Genomic DNA, 18,690 nt, shown 5'->3' on the forward strand with positions numbered 1-18,690 from the left:
GCACTTTTTAAAAAGAGCTCAGAGTATCCCATATGACATCTCATTTAATACAAAAAAAATTCTTTGTGGACTAGAAGAAAAATCACTATTTATAATTTACAGATTTATTAAATATAGATTGGTTAAACTTTTGAAATGAAGGCAGTTCCTTATCTAGTTCCATGGGTATAAAACATTATAAAGGAGTTAAAATAATGACTTATGGAACACATCACAATATTTCCAATAAATATAAGATATTATATATGTAACTTAGTAGACAGCCTTGATTCTCCACATATTTATGAATGATTAGCAAACTAAGATATCACAATGTTGTATTTTTATAGGTACCACACTGTGGCAAATTAGGGCCAAATTGAAGAGTAACATTATACTCTTTCATAATGTAGACAGTTCTTCAGTGGTTAGTCTACATTTTAACTCTAAACCATGAACATAACAAATTAATGCTAATTGATTCAGTGGCATTGATACTAAGACCTCATATTGGTTGTGTATTGGTGATTTTACAATGGCAATGGGTGATTTATCTGTGAATTATGCTTATATACTTGAATGAGTAATCTAGGAAGAGCAACTTACTCAATTTCAAGGAATGACTCAGAAATTGGGAAATAATGACACTCATTAATGTTCTGTAGTCATCTTTGTTAATAAAATTGGAAGAGCTTTGTACTATTTCTCAGTATTAATCTATCAGAGACAATCACAGATTCATAATATATTTACCAAATTATTTTTTAAAATTTATTTTATTAAGATTTTATTTATTTATTTGAGAGAGACACAGAGAGAGAGCATGAACAGAGAGAGGAGAAACAGACTCCCTGGTGGGCAGGGCTCCATCCCAAGACCCCGAGATCATGAACCAAGCCAAAGGCAGACACTTAACTGACTGAGCCACCCTGGCACCCCTGATATTTATTTTAATTGATTTATGTCAAATCTGCTCTTAACCAGAGGTCAATAAGTGATGACCCATGGGAGAAATCCACCTGGATGCCTGTTTCTGTAACATTTTATTAGAACACAGCCATACCAATGCAACCAGCAATGCACCAATGTACCACACCAATGCAGTAATATTAGTTCACATATTGTCTATGTGGCTGGTTTTGCACTACATCAGCATAGCTGAATAACTACAACAGAGACTGTATGAACCAGAAAGAGGGAAGAATTTACTTCATGGACTTTTATATAGAAGTTTGTTTCTTCCTTCTAAAAAAAAATATTTTGTTTATTTGAGAGAAGGAAAGGAAGAGCAAGGGGTAGGGGTAGAGAAAGAGAGAGAGAGAATTCTCAAGTAGACTCCCAGCTGAGCACAGAGCCTGCCTTGGGGGGCTCCATCCCAGGTCCCTGAGATCATGAGGTAAAATGAAACCAAGAGTCAGGCTTAGGCACCCAGGGTCCCAGAAGTGTGTTTATTTCTGTTTTAGACTACCTAATTGCCATGCTTTGTATTTGTCAACTGAAGCAAGAAATTCAGAAAAAAATGTATCTAACTTACTATCTATCTTCACCAATTATTAGCATTGGACACATTTTTCCTTCCCCAAAGACAAATAAACACAAACACCCCCAATGGATGTGATTCAATGTATATCATAATAACCTATACAGATACAAGACAAGAAAAGGTATTAATTTTCTGTTAAAAGCAATGTGCTAATATATGAGAAATGAGAAATAGCATAACTAAACTACAATGTCTATCTTCCAGAAGAGAAGACTATACAGAAAAAGAAACAGAATCAGTTATTATTTTATAGTACATGTGGAATAAACCCAAGCTAATTAGAATGGGCAATAACAAAATATGCCAATGTGTTATGAACAATAATGTATTATCTATAAACCTATTCTATTATTCTTCTTAAGTTGTGGAAAATGCCAAGCATAATTACAAAATATGTATTCAAAACATGTAAACCACTAATTTTCCACTTGTAAAAGCCTGATTCAAAAAGCAATTTACTTTATGGTTTACTTAAGCTTTGCAACTACATTAAAATATGATAGTATATACACAACAGCTTGTTAACAAGATTATCATAACATTAAAATCATAATGTGGCACTTCAATTATGGATACTTAAAATTAAAGCTAATCCTCACAGTACCAATTTTTATCTCCTAAATAATTTTAGCTATTAGCTGCTCATTCAAAGTCTGTATCTAAAATGATAAGCATTCTAGAGTAAGACTTAGCTCTGCACTTTTCTTTGGTAGCAAAACAAAAGCTGTATCCCTTCCTTTCTAGTCTTTAATATACAATCTTAAGCTACTAAGGCGGAAATGAAATTTTCTTGTTAGCATGGCTAAATTCTATTTATGTATACTGCTGCTAATTTGTTGTTTTAAAGATAAACATCCAATTTACCAATGACTTATATTTTCTTTTCTGGTCTATCATTTAAAGCTACTGAGTTGTCATAAAATGGTAGTTATCATTTTAATTTGATTTTCTTCTACAAATACTCCTTTTTAATGGTGTCTAATACATAGCAGGCACCAGGTTAAATGAGTGAATGAATATTTAGCTTAATAAACATGATAATGCATTTTATAAGCATATAATTAAATTAACGTATGCCTGGTTTCATTTGTCTATTGTTTTAAAAAATTATCATTGATAATTTATTATATTATATTATATTATATTATATTATATTAATATATTATATTATATTAATTATATATATTATATTAATATATTATCAATATTTCTCAAATTCAAGTTCTAATTAAAATTCAAAGTAGAGAAAAAGATTTGTAAATCAACATAGTTCCAAATTCATATATATCAATCACCACCAAATCCATAAATAATTCAGAGGTATTAATGCTAAGCATATATTTAATTTTACTAATAAACATGACTGAGAATTAATATAGGACTTTTCTCCTATTTCCCATGAATAGTGAAAAAATTAAAATATCTTTGGTCCATCAAAAATTAAATGACAAATCTTGCTTTCATTCGCCTCTGAAGTGAGTGAAAGGAACATTCATAATTTATGCTATAAATAGATGATACCAAATGTATGTTTGTTTGTACCCATATGTATTTGTGTGTCAAATGTGTCTATGTATATATATACATATACTCATATTACACAAATTGCATAAACTTAGTTACACAGAATATATAACCAAATTCAATTAATTTCATATTTTTTTAAGTAATTAATCATTTCCCTAATGCCTAACCAACATTTTCTAAGCTGTATTCCAGTACTATATTTATTAGAGTAGTCATATCATCATTATCTAGAAAAAGTGATAGCATACTTTTGTGTTTAGATTTCACGAAATCTTAAGATATTCACAGCTTGGTTGCCACTTGCATATGTTAGATGACCAAATGTAGGAACTTACTTTGGGCATGGTGGAGTACGTGCCTCTTTGTGTAAGAAATGATAAAGACAAGATAGTCTCCTCTGCATAGAAGAATAAGAAGATACTCTTATCATTTGCTGACCTGGTTGAGGAGGGTTACCTTCAAGAGAGATACTTGCTGAACCTGTTAGTGAAATAGGACTTGGAGAAATGTAATTATGAAGGATCAAGAAATCTGATTGAAATAGAAAACTAAACATTGCTTCTGAATCTAATCTCACAGGTCAAACTTTTCATAGAGTTAAAAAACAAACACAAATATGTAAATATACATGATATTTGTGATTATAATGTTTATTTTTAAAAACTTTGAAAGCCAAAAAAATGTATCAGATGTTGTCATCTATAATCATTGATAACATTATATAATGCATCCAGAATTTTGAAAAAATTGTATTTACTGTCCATACTACTTAAAAACCTGATGATGTTGCTATAAGTATTTTGTTAATACTTTCTCACCTTATATTTTACTTCAATGACATTTCAAATTTTTTCATGCCCTACATTCATTTTTAAAATTATCCAACTCACTATTCATAAATATTTAGGTTGTCTTCTCCTCCCTTTTCCTTCTTTACTGTCATAAAAGAATTTCATTGAACCCCCTTGTACATAAGTCTTTGTAATCCTAAGAGATATGTCTAAAAAGCACAGGAATCTCCAAATTCAAAATACTGCAAGATTTCCTTGACTGGGAAGGGAAGATTTAAACAGAGAGATAGAAAGTACACATTTACATATACAAACATACCCATTTACACATATATAATATAGGCATACATACAAATTTATCTATAAAAATAAGATTAAGTAGGATAATGTTAATATTCTTATCTTCAAATCTTATTCAGATAGACAAAACTACTCATAGAAACAGTTTTTACGCAGTTCATGTAGAGGTACTACTTAAAGAAGTATCAGTGTAGCTTAACCATTATGTTTAGTAAGGGATGCAATCTTAATATAACTAAAACATTAATGTAACAATAGGCAGCTAGGTACCAGGAGTAACACAACCCTTAGTTCAGTTGGTAAACAGTCCCATTACCACTGGATATTAACAGAGAAGTGAAATTAAAGATGTACCTTTTAGACTAACACGTATAGAAGAGAAAAACTGGAAAATACTTCTTTTTAAATGTCACTGGATCTCTCCTTAAGACCTGAGTCTTTAATGAAAAGTTTAGATTGTTATTTGTGTATCTCTCACCTCCCAAAGTCTAATGAGTCTGAAGTAAAGAAACAAGCACATTAAAGCAATGTTAACTTTGTGACTTAAATAATATTTAGAATGTGGTTGTATGTCTTAAAACTATTTTCCAAGCTTATATAGTTACACTTTGTTTAACTCTGTATAAACGGCTGTGTTTATGGCCCACCTACAACTACTATTACACACACCAGAAAAAAAGCCAGAAACATAAACTGTGCAACTCAACATCACCATCTAGTGACAGAATTCCTAACACGTGACGAAGCCAAGCAAAAAGGAAGAATAAATTTCATATATGTCCTGGAAGTTCATCTCTAATAATAAAAATCTAAATGTAAATGGTGTCACTGAATAGGTTTGGCTCTGCAATTAAAATACTGACCCCTTATTAGCAATGCTCATATTCCAAAAAATGTAATTTATATTCTTGCCATAGAGGTGTAACCATAAATCTGACTAATCTCTATTTTTATGTATTAAGTCTTTATCTAAAAACTTCATACCATATTTTTACTTTTTCTTCTTAATAAACTATATGTACCATTCCTTTTTCAGAATTTGACACTCCCTCTTCTCAAGTTATTCAACTGAATTACCTTCCAATTTCACATATGTACTAAACATGTCCCACTATTGCCTCTGAAACTGGAAGGGGGACAGAGAGACACAATGTTAAAAAGGTTCCACGTTTCACCCTCGATGTTTAGAATTTATTACAGGGTCTAAGAAAGGGGCAAAATATGATAATATAGAAGTCAAATCACTTTGGCATGATAAGAAGGTTGAACTGGCAGTAATAAGGAAAAAAATATGATGAAAAGAAGTGAATTTTACCTCTAAATTCCCTAGTATCATACAAAAGACAGAGATTTAACCCAGAGATGCAGTTTTTCCTGTCTTTAAAATGTTTTTCCTTATGTCATCATTTTTAGCAATCCTGTACAATATTTCTACACAGCTATGGAACTATAGTAAACTCTGCATAAGTTAGACAAGAAATATTCCCTCTGGTATTCTACATTCTAAGGCTACACTGAAGTTTTCCAGGCAATTCCATTATGTATGACATATGTAAATTCTTAGAAATAATCAGTATAACACCATTAAATGCAAATAATGTATACAAAGATAATACTTTATACCTTCATTTTATTAATATTTCATAAATTACAAAGCATCCTCTCCTACATTATTGTTGTTTTTCATATCAATCCTATTAAGTTTTTAATCCTACTTTATAAAAAAGTAAGACTAAAAAAGATTAATTTACCTAAAATCACAGTTGGAGTCTAAAATCTGATTTTTACCACTTATCCTAGTATTCATATTTTATTCTTTCCATTTCTCCATATCTTACTTCATTATTTTTCAAATCATTCAATAATATGCTTCCATTATAGAAAATTTAGAACAGAAAATTATAAGCCTGAAAAAAGTATCTGTTCGCCCATCACCTAAATATAATAGCTATTTTACTACATTTTAATCTCATCTTCCTCTGCATTCTTTATATTCAGTGGAGATAATGTTCTACATGCAATTTTGTTTCCTGGCATTTTACAGTGAACATTTTAACATGAGGATTCCTGTGTTACTAAAAACACTGTGGTAAAGATCATTTTAATATCCAGATAGAATTAAATATGCCATAATTTACCACTGTGTGTATATAACATATGTTAAATATATATTTTATAAATATATTAACATGTTAAATATAAAACATGTTAAATCTATATTATAAGTATATTTAACTTTAAATATCTAAATGTAAATATAAAATCATATGCAGGTGTATAAAAATATAAGTCATATGTATTACATATATAATACTCATCTCCTTGTCTCCTTAAGAGTATATTACTAGGTTCTGTTCAATTTGTTTGCTGTTATGGTATAATAATTTGAGAAACAGATTCAGATTGTCCATAATTTCTAAGCTTTCTGTATAATCAATTTCAGGAAGTTAAATTAATGTGGAAAGGGTATGTTTGTTTAAAGGCTTTCGTACTTATTGGCGCAATCCTTTCCTTAAATGCAGCAATCATTTCCACTCTTCTTGAGCTCTGAGAATGAGAAATGGCTGTCTTGCTATTCCAGTGCTAGGACTCAAAAATCTCCCCCCTGAACTGCAGTAATGTCAGTAATCAAGAAATTAGTACATTTTTTACATAACTTATATTTTGTTGGCTGTTACAGTTGAATATTTTCAAAGATTTCTTAATCATACTTTGCCAATTATCCACTGAGCTCCTAATCTTTCTGAATCTTTTAAACACACAGCAATATACTACACTGATGTTGTCTTTTAATTTCATGATTTCTTTCTACATACAGAAGCTTTTTTAATGCAGGCAAAGCTTAGTGATTTCTTCAACTACTTCTTGGCTTATCATCTCTTTCCCCATCCAAACCTCAAAAAAAGAAAAAAAAAATTCTCTTCCATGTCTAGTAGACTTTGGCTGTTTCATTTATTTTATTTAGCTCTTTAATATACATGAAACATCCTTTAGCATCTGTGAGGTGAACATGTAAAATGATTTCTTTTTTCCAAATAACAAAACAACCACCTCTTATACCACCTATTCAGTGATTCAGCATGTCCTGAATGATTCAGGGTACCTTACAAATATAATAAAATCACAGGATCATGCATTGCAACCACTAACTGGTTATGGGTAATACATAGAAAACCTCATAAATTTCCATCTTTATCTTAAATCTGACCACATTACTAAATTATTTTATTAATTTCTAGAGTGTTCTTGTTGTTAATACTCTTAAAGAATAATAGTCACTTACCTCCTCCATATCAAGTCATTGTTGTTAATTTTGGTTTTACAACCATTACCATGTAATGAATCTATCCTGTACCCTTCATTTTTTGAGAGAGCCAGTGTGTGATGTATATGTGTGATGTGTGTGAACATGGTTTTGGCCTTACCCTAGCCACTCACTCCACTGATGAGAATCCCACTAGTGAGAGATGGACGAACATCAGGTTAGCAACTCAAACATATCCCTGCAGGGTGCTGTCCAAACCACAGCCTCTAACTGCATACAACTATTTACATTAAGATCAATAAAAGTGAAATAAAATTAAATATTCAGTTCTTTAGTGACAATAGCCATAATTCAGGTGCCTAGGAGCCATGGGTGGCCAGGGGCAATCATGCTAAAAAAAACACAGACATAGAACATTTCTACTAAAGACCGTTCTACTCCAGTTCACAGAAAGTTCTGCTGTGCAGCACTGCTCTAGATATCTCCAGGAGCCACAGAAGACTGGCCAGAAATGACGCCCACCCTTTTTTTCTTAGGCACACCATTTTACAGTTCCAACTTACTCTGATGGAGAAAGTTATTTATAATTTTTAAATCTTAAAATATGTCTCTTTGTGACACACATTTTCCTAAGCCCAATAATTTCTAAGGCATCTGGTTAGACTCTCCTCCTGTCTGATTTGATGTCCTATTCTTGGAAATCATATCCTTTCCTATGGCTACAAGAATCAAGATACTTAACAAGTCCCAAATGTGCACATCAACCACCAGTATTTTTCTTGAGTTGTAGAATTATATTTTTCCTCTGCTTATCGCAGATTTACACGAGTTTGCCATAGCTATCCCAAATTCATCTGAAAACCAAGATACTCTTCTTTAATCCTCTTTTCTCTATATATATTAATGTATATCCAAATATTCAAAATAAAAACATTTGACTTGCCCTTAGTGATTCTCCTTATATTTATCTTTATCAAGAATTCAACAAATAATTATTGAGCACTATTATACGCTAATACTATGATGAGCCTAAAAAACAAACAAGGGCAAAATAGCAATCTTCCTACTCTCATGGAATTTACTTTCAAGTTGGGCACACAAATAAGCTATAATTTATTCAAAAAGGGTAAGGATACTTTAAAAGGTTTTAAATAGAGTAGCACAGATTAAGTCAGAATTATGATTTATTGAAGCTAAGCCAAAGTCTCATCAGATCTACATTCTAAATATTTCTATATTTCTCAAAAATACGTCCCTGCTCTGTTGATCTCTACACCTTCCACCTTTATCTTAGTGAGGTCACTGATTTCTCTAGCTCTCTTATCCCCTCCACTGCGCCCTCTATTCTGCTGCAAACACAAACTTTTAAATTATTTTTCTTCCCATTTTAGGGTTAGCTAAAACCTGATCAGGTATCTGGCTATTTTTAGCCAGTACATCCCAGAGTAGGTTGTAGCATCTTGTGTTTTAAGATTCTGGCTCCAGGTCCTCGTATCTGGAATCAGAGGGAAGCATGGGAGGGGCCTAAAATGATTCATGAGCTGGGATACTGAGAAAAGAACACTTTCAAGACTTCAGGGCAAAGACTGGCTATGAAGAGAGATTAGATGAGATGACAGAGAACCAAGCAAGAACAGAATCCTCTTTCCTGTTCTATGTTCATAAAAAATGGTAGAACTTTAATAAATAGGAAGGGATATCTAACTTGGTGACAGTGCCCAAATATAGCACTCAAAAAATATCAATCTTCAGATTCTGTCCTCTTCTGTTCTAGCTTCTCCAGGCTAGACACACTCAAGACAAGAACATCACTGCAGGTGTCCAGAGCCACCCACAGGCTGCTGCAGAGGCTAAGCTTCCAAGAGAAGAGAATGTTCCCATAGCTGAGCTAGGCCATGTCATGGACCAAGACCAAAGCTACCATGAAATATGGAGAACTAAAGAAAGGACTCAAGACTGGGACTTTGAGTCTTTACATCAAGTATTTGATTTTTATACCTGTCTCCTCCACTCAACTATTAGCTACTTGAGGGCAGGAATTGTCTCTTGCTCATTTCTATATTCTTGTCACCTGGTATATTACAAAAACCCAATAAACATTTATTAAATAAATGAAAGACTGTTACCTATCCCTGCATTGTAACTTCTTCTCCATTAGAATTCTACAAAATTCTAATTTTATATTTCGTTCTGTCACCCCCTTCCATAAAAACATGACTTCTTGACATAATTTATATTCTTTATCACAGCAAGCTAGATTCTAGGTAACTGGCCTCCAGAATATAGTAACAAACACGTTTCCAGCCAGCCTTCTAAGGGCAGCCCCAATGCTGAGGATTTCAGCAAATTATTCATAGCAGTCTTCCACTGCCTCTTCTTGCACACTGAGCTTCTGAATTGCTCCTATCACCTTTGCCAACTTCACACTGCTTCATTTCCACCCAAGGATTCTTGACCTATAAGGAGACATGTTACCAATTCAAACATTCTGCCTATGTGACTTTTGTAGGGAAACGTATGTTTAAAAGAGCTTGAAAAATTTTGCTTTACATCAGCTACTAACTGTTCCCGATGTACACCTTGCACCGGCAGGCCTCCATGACTGCTCAACTCTATCCCTTCTACCTGTAAAACTGGCTGGCTTGGAAGGCCTACATCAAATTTCTCACCCTCTCCATAGTTTTCTGTGATCCAGACACCCTTCATATAAGGCAAAAATTGATCACAGATGAGAGAACAACTAATTTTTGCCCTTTTATGCATTCTCCTCTTATTCTTAGTCACAGAGCATCACGACTTTTTCCCCTACGATTCTATAATCTTACATATAAAAGAATGAGCTCCTGCTACATTTCCTAAAGGCAAAAAACAGAAGCAAAAACAAAAGTGGCATGCCCACAGTATAGTAAATTGTTGAATACTTTGGTTACTGAATTATTCGTGTTTAGTGAATCTAAACACTATGAATATGTTTGTATGTGTAAAAAATACAGCTTATGTAAACAAAGTACATTGTACAACCATATAATTAAAAGCTAATTTAAATTATCTAGAACACTGCTTTATCTGATAGCATGAGTGACTGAAAGCTTACTCCAACAAGGTAATACTTGTTTTTCTTATTAGTTCATTTCCACTTTTTAAAAAGCAGATTATCCTGGCATTTTCTAAAATGTAAGTATTACCAAATTTGGCAGAATAATCTCTTTGTATACAGTACTCCCATAACTCAGTTTGGTTTTCCCTGCTAACCAATTTTCTATACTAATTACATGTCCCTTCCTTGTTCATTATATTTCCCTCAGTCACATCCATTTCATTCACATTGCCCCTCTATAATTCCTTCTATATTTTAGGGCTTCACTTCTTTTATTCAGAGCTTCAGAGCTGGCATTCTCTTTGTCTTCTTGTGTGCATATATGTTTACTTCAAACTGCATACATATAAAAAGATGCAGAGAGTAAATGTAGTTTCCTAGATAAATATTGTGGTGGACACTTAATATATTCAAAATCATTGTAACAAGCATGTACAAAAACAATGTCTTCAACTTATAGCTGTGGTAGTTTTAGATACAGGATAAAGACTGTTGAAAAACAGGAGTTCATTCATAATTTCTACACTGGCTTTTTTTTTACAATCTATTTTATACCTTATTTTTAATTTATTACTATTTTTCAAAACTTCTGTGAATGTCTGATTTCATTTTATAGGTGCAAATTCTCTATTGTATACTCAGTTCTATTTTTCCCTCTTTTTTTTTTATTAGTAAAGACATTAACAATAAAATAGGCTCACTTGCTCCAGCTGGTAATTTCTCAGTACTAGTAATATATTATTCCTCTTTTTGTGACATCATAATCATCTATACAGAAGTACCATGTATCTTTGTGTAGAAGCTACTGTTTCCATTAAATTTAATTACCTCCCCCTGTGGTTTTAAATAGAAGTGGCTTCAAAATGAGGGCAGCTTCTATTAAATTTAATTACTTTCCCCTGCTGCTTGCACGGTAAAAGGAAGGTTACTAAATGAGAGCAGCTTCTAAACTAAAGTATATGGTAACTGTGTCCTAGCAATAACAAAATTGTACCCAAGCTACCCTTCTAGGATGCCTCATAGGTTTATACTTTCTCTTATTTTTAAATTATTTTTAACTTTAAGATCCTAAAAAAAAAAAAATTATAGGAGGAGATATATTTTAAAAATCAATTATAGTTTCTCAGACTAAATAGAAGTAAATACACTATTTCTATACAAATATAACAGAAATTATCCCACTGAAATGTTTAGCTCAGAACTTTTAAGATTAATCTCATTTGTTGTTTTCTAGCTCTGAGGATGATGAGTTTTATTCCTCACACATATTTCATGTCGAGTAAAAGATGGATTTAAAGATAGCTTCCTAAAAGTTCTTTAAAAGGTATCAAGTTTGGGAAGATTTCAGAGAAATATTTAGAATAGTAATGTTAAAAAGTGGAAAAAAAAAACAAGCTTACTATATTTGAAAAAAGTTAATCCATATGCTTTATAAAAGTGTGAAAATGTAAATCAGTTTAAAAACACTATGATATAATCCTATAAAATCTAATAGAATATGAAATTTTAAGTACCTCTTTTTAAATTAAATATTAATTAGGAGAAAATACTACTCAGTTTAACCACCATTGTACTGTTTATTTTTTTATATTCAGGCAGAATTTAGATGAACAATATTTCCATTCAATCACACAGTTTAGTATAAATATAAAACAAGACACCCCTTAAGCATTTTAAGTAACAAATTAAACATTTACATTTTTTACTGTGCACTGAGGCTTAACATTTATGCAGCTTCAAAACCAAAGTACAGCCTCAAGGGAAGTCTCTCCACTGACAAATTAATACCTTAGAGAACAGAGCTGAATGGTGGCAATGAACTCATTTGTTCCCCCAATAATGAAGAATGACTTTTTCTTTACCACATCTGTGACTGTTGCTATGGTGACCCAGACTTACCTCATTGCTTCTCGGAGAGCTCCTCGCTCACCAAGAGTCGTGTGCTTGATGTCATCAAAATTATTCTCCAGCTTCTCGCATTTCTGCAACATATTAAAAAAACACATTAATCCTCCAACATCCTGAGATAAAATTATATCTATGCAATTATGTAAAAATATACTTGATTATATTGATTATGGACTCATGAAAAATATGCACACCACTTTAATTGGGTGGGATTCATTAAAATTGACAGTGTGAATTCAACAGTAACAAAATAAAAATGTCTTATGATACAGCTATCACAGAAGTCTTTTTGTCAATTTTTCAAAATGGGGTAAATAGAATAAATTAATTTTATATAAAATCAGTACAACTTCTAAAGCTTTGAGGTTTAAAAATTAGTTTTCTAAAATGATCTCAAGCATATCAAAACCAGTTTGAATTCAAAAGAGAAAGTCAATAAAAATAAGTTTGAAATCATGACAAACTATCTAGTATAAATAACTAGTTCTAAAAAAATTAGCAGTTACTGACATGGAAAGATACAGCCCAGGTATAATTATAAAAGTTCCAACATTTGCAACCAAAATTTTAGAGTGAGATCTTTAAATAATTTTATGTATGATATTTATAAATACATGTATAAAGATATGTTTAAAAATAAATATATATTTTATACATAGGTATGTTTAAAAATAAAGTTCAATTTTTTAAAATTAAGTGACATTATATCAGGTTGTCAGCATTACTGGACTGAATTTTCTAACAATTTTTATTTTTTATTACAATCTTAACTACATTTTTATATATAAAACTAAACGTTACATGACCCAAATAAGTTCTGAGAACATAACATAGTATACAATTAAGTTTTAAACTAAAAATGTATCCATGAATCTTTTGGCATATTAGATTTTATATAGAATTTAGGGGCATTTAGGTAATAAAATAATTAGATTCAGCTTTTAGCTAATTTAACAAGCTAAAATTTTAAATATTAATGTATTCCTTCCATTTTAAATTTTAACTAAAAACACTGTTTTTAGAAAATTACAAAATTTAGATTAATAATTTCCAATTTATAAGAATTAACTTATTTGAAATCTACTGAAATATATAGACCACTATTTTTAATCTTGCTTTTTTTTAAGCAGTCGAATTAGAGCAAAGATTTTTAACACATTAGCATGTTTTTTACAGTGAAAATTACCAAAATATCTAAAATAATTTGAATTCTGAATAACAGTCCTATTTTGGATATATAAATTGCAAATATCTCCTTCTGCTACATGTCTTATCTTTTCAATTTTTTAGTAGCATCTTTTCACAAAGAAAATTTATTTTTAATGAGGTCAAATTTATTATTACTTAAATTTGTGGTTAATAGTTATTGCCTTTTAAAGAAATACTTGACTGCTTCAAGGTTATGAATATTTTCCTATTTTTTTTATAAAACTTTATTGTTTTGCATTTCACATGACTGATATCTGTATATGATGTGAGATAGGAAATCACACCATGTAGGTAATTAAATCAATAATAATTATTTCCCCACTATAATTAATCTTTTCCAGTATATATATGTCACAGTATATATATATGTAAGTCACAGTATATATATGTTCTATTTCTGGATTCCATTATGAACCAGTACTCAATTTTCTATACTTAGGCCAGTTTAACACTATTTTAAATACTTATACCTATAATAAATAAGGAATTCCTACAAATAAATATAAAAAAGACAAATAGTTCAATAAAAAATAGGGCAAAAGACTTATATAAACACTATATACAAAAGAATGTCCAAAATTACTAATTAAAAACAAACAAATATGTTCAACATCAATGGAATTATCACTACACACTGTGAAAATGACTAAAATACAGATTATACAAATTGCTTTTTTAGTATAGAAAGCAAGTGAAGCACTGCCACTGGAACTGTAAAATGTTACAATCATTTTGTAAAGCTCTTTGAAGTACTTTAGAAGCTGAACTCATGCCTAGGAATATATCCAGAAGAGATTTATAAAATGTTCACCTAAATTCATGTACAAAAATGTTACTAGTAACATTATTCAAGATAACCAAAACCTGAAACAAGTCAAATGTACATCAAGATGGAATATATAAATAGATCATTATATAGTAATACAATGGTAAACTATATAGCAATAAGAATGAGCACACTACAACTACATGGAGTGCATGGATACATTTCACATACATAATATTGAGCAAAAGATGTGACACACAAAAGAGAAAGAACACATAAGAAAATTATTCCACTTATATAAAGTTACAAAGATAAAGTTACAAAGATAAACCGAAAAATGAAAAAAAACCTCCATTTATATGAGAATAAAAAAGAATAAATGTTTCTGAATAAATTAAACAAAGAAGCATATGACTTGTGCACTGAAAAGCACAAGACATCAAGAAAAAAGTTAAAGAAGACAAAAATAAATGGAAAGACATCCCATGTTCATGGATTATAAGGTTAAAATGGTGCTATACCCTAAAGTTATCTAAAGATTCAGTGCAATTCCTGTCAAAATCCCAGCTGACATTTTGTTGCAGATTTTGACAGGCTGATCTTAAGATTCATACAAAAACACAAGGGACCAGAATAGTCAAATATTCTTAAAAACAGAAGTGCAAAGTTGAAAGACTCATAAAGGAATTCCTGACTTCAAAACTGACACTAAAACTAAAGTAATCCAGACATTGTGGTATTGGTGTAAGAATGGAAATGAAAGGCAACATATATCCACATATACATATTTGTATACAAAGGTCCATAGCGTCGTTATTTATAACAGAAAAAAAATAGGGGAAAAAATCCAAAACTCAAAAAGTTGATAACATGATAAATGCAGTATAATGATGTAACAGAATATTATTGTGCAATATAAAGTTCTGCCATATACTACAACATAGATGAGACTTAAAAATATGCCAAGTGAAAAAGCCAGATACAAAAGGCCACACTGTATAATTCCATTTCTTTTTTTTCCTTTTTTAAAGATTTTATCTATTTATTTAACAGAGATCACAAGTAGGCGGAGAGGTAGGCAGAGAGAGAGAGGAGGAAGCAGGCTCTCTGCTGAGCAGAGAGCCCGACGCGTGGCTCGATCCCAAGATCCAGAGATCATGACCTGAGCAGAAGGCAGAGGCTTAACCCACTGAGACACCCAGATGCCCCTGTATAATTCCATTTCTATAAAACATCAAGTACAGGCACATACACAGAGATAGCAAGGAGATCAGTGGTTGCCAAAGACTGAAGAAAGTGGGGGAATGAGTGCTAATGGTAATGAGGTTTCTTTTGGGGGAGATAAAAGTGTTCTGGAATTAGTGGTGATAGATGCACAACTCTGTGTATATACTAAAAATATGTGACTATGAGCATATGAAAATATGTGAATAAAAATATGTGAATATACATAAAAGTGAACTCTATGGTATGTAAATACATCTCGTGAAGTTATTGTAAAAATACGCAAAGCTAATCAAAATAGTGACTACAGGAGACATAAGAGGGTCTTCTACAGCACTGTTTAATTCATTTTATGAAAATTCATGGAACTGAGTACTAACATTCGACTTTTCCATGTGTAATTATAATGCAATAAAAATTTTTTAGGAGAGAGTTTGAATTCTGGTTAGGAAATCATAATGCTATCACATATCACTACAATTTGAATGTAAAAGTGCATATAAAGAAGTTCAAAGTATCCAATACAGTAAATATTAGCTATCAACTAGTAACCATAGAATAACATTTTATTGTTTATTAAAATTCTGTATGAAACAACCAATTCCTATAACAAAGTCTAACTCACTCTTATTTGAAATTAAATGAGTAATTCAGATTACCAGAGAATGTTGAATAAACAAGGGCACTTCTCTAAAATTACAATTACCAATGTTTTTCAAAGTTTCAGTTGTGGCTTTATATTTCTTTTGATTTCAAAATAATTCAGAAACAAATAAAATTTTTAAAGCTTTTGGAATATCTGTACATTTTATGTTGACTATGCCGCTTTCTTAATACATTACAATAAAATAAATGCTAACAATAAAAGAAGTTTAATGTAAAACAGGATCGTTTCAGTATTTCTTAACATTTCTATTAAATATGTAATTTATTAAGATTTTTCCTCCTCTAATTGTTTGCCAGTGGGTTCATGAAAGTTTTCATTTATTTCAAATTGTCTAGGAAATTTCTAATCACCAGTTTTCTTTACTTTTACAATGTACACAAAGTAAAAAAAAAAAAAAAATCATGTCATAAATTCAGTTACATCCATTTGCTACATGCAACCTACAACATAGCTTACTGTTAACAACTGCTATTCACCCAATAATGCCTTTTGGAGTAAATGAATACCTAAAAAGACCCAAGCACAACTACTAGTTATCTGGTATTTGGAATGCACTATTTTTAACCTTCATATAATTAAACTTAATATATGAATAGTATCTATCCATAATTCTAAACACATCTCACAATGCAATTTTTAAAGTTGCATAATATTCCAGTGCCTCTATGTGGTGTTATTTATTTAGCCAATTTCTTTTTTATTTGGTTTGCTAATGATATTTTATTTTTTTCTTCTTTTTAAGATTTTATTTATTTGACAGAGGGAGAGATCACAAGTAGGCAAAGAGGCAGGCAGAGAGAGAGAGAGGGAAGCAGGCTCCCCGCCGAGCAGAGAGCCCGATGTGGTGCTCGATCCCAGGACCCCAAGATCATGACCTGAGCTGAAGGCAGAGGCTTTAACCCACTGAGCCACACAGGCGCCCCTGCTCATGATATTTTAAACACAGGACAGGAATATATGGTTGAAATTTTATTAAAAGCTTAAAAACATTTCAAAAAGAAAAACAAATGCTCATTGACTGAGATTATTCCCATGTAATTCAAATTGTTTTCACTTAAAATGCACTCCAAGTATTTGACTATTGTATTCTATGGTAAAGTTGGTACTCAAATTCAAGATTTCTGATTCTAATTTCCTTCACCCCTCCAGTTCAACCATTAATAGAAAATAATGCATATTTTCTCTTTCATCATATAATTTTACTTTCCTCTGCAAGTAGGTTTGCCGACTCTAACAATTTAGATGAATTATTGCTAAGAGACATGTGTTTAAATCTTAAAGCAGAAGGTTTCATAACCCTTCTTTTTTTCAAAATTTACTACTTGATTTTAGATATGAAAAACAGTACCTACATTTACTTGATGCCTCTCACAGATGGTTTCTAAATCAGATGTGAGAATATATATTTCTATTTAATTGCTATGGGCATATTGGTAATAAATCGCTAATTTTAAATATATAGACACAAGCACGTGCACATGCGCACATACACACACACACACACGCACGTTTTTGCTAAATGGAGTCATTTCATAGAAATAAATCTGTCCCCTGACAGGATATATTTGTTTTGTATGGCTCAAAATCTTCTACACTTTGCATTTACCAACAGGGATTAACAAAATCAAACACTGTATCTGAATCTCTTTATTTAAAAACAAGTGTATTGAATTAGGGTACTGTCTCTTAGACCCACAATGCTATAGGAAATGTGAGATTTAATTGTTAAAACTGATGGAAGGGCCTGCTAATTCCACTACTGTAATTAAGAGAGAATTTTAAGATCTCAGTTTAGCCATTTAATGTTACTCCCTAGACTAGAGCAATAATGTTCATGGCAAAAGAAAGTCACAGATAACAAATAGTTAAGGCAGCCCGCTACAACAGTGTAACAGTAGCTTAGAATCAAAAGCAAACACAGATGAAGTCCACGAAAGCCTCTTGTCATCCCAATATACATGTCAGAAGTCCCCTAGGAAAAGCTGTGTAATAAATACAATAAATAAAAATAAAAAATAAGCTTTTATTATTTCTTACAATTTATAGATCCTTCCAAAAAATGAATGTTAATTTAATCAATGTTTGGAAAAGTTCATATTACATATTAAAAAACGTGATTCTTAAGGAAATTTTTTTTTCAGATTCATATTTTCAAAAATACATGTTTTTGGAATCTCACACAGATGTAGATGCTATTAAAACAAATGCATTTGCCTCCTTTTTTATGCAGTGAATTGAGAACATAAAGAAAAAATAAATTGCTTGTTTTGTCTTTTGACCCTGATATCCTTCATGACTTCCCTCCTCTTCATAATTTTAAACTTTATCTTAGCCTCCACAGTTGCAGTAGAATAAGCTAATGAAAGACATTAAAAAATGAAAAATTATTGGATTTTGAGTTCTTAAAGGCTCAT

General features: G+C 31.2%; 1 protein-coding gene across 5 annotated transcripts in view; it reads right to left on the reverse strand.

The window, feature by feature from the left end:
* DPYD (dihydropyrimidine dehydrogenase) overlaps positions 1–18,690 on the reverse strand; it is an 833,094-nt gene that overhangs the window by 715,128 nt on the left and 99,276 nt on the right. For all 5 annotated transcript variants that reach the window (XM_059375481.1, XM_059375484.1, XM_059375483.1 and 2 more), the window contains one exon: positions 12,402–12,484. In XM_059375481.1, the coding sequence (XP_059231464.1) occupies positions 12,402–12,484 (83 nt within the window). The remainder of the gene's footprint in view (positions 1–12,401; positions 12,485–18,690) is intronic.

Source organism: Mustela nigripes, chromosome 14 (genome assembly GCF_022355385.1).
Source record: "Mustela nigripes isolate SB6536 chromosome 14, MUSNIG.SB6536, whole genome shotgun sequence".
NCBI lineage: Eukaryota > Metazoa > Chordata > Mammalia > Carnivora > Mustelidae > Mustela > Mustela nigripes.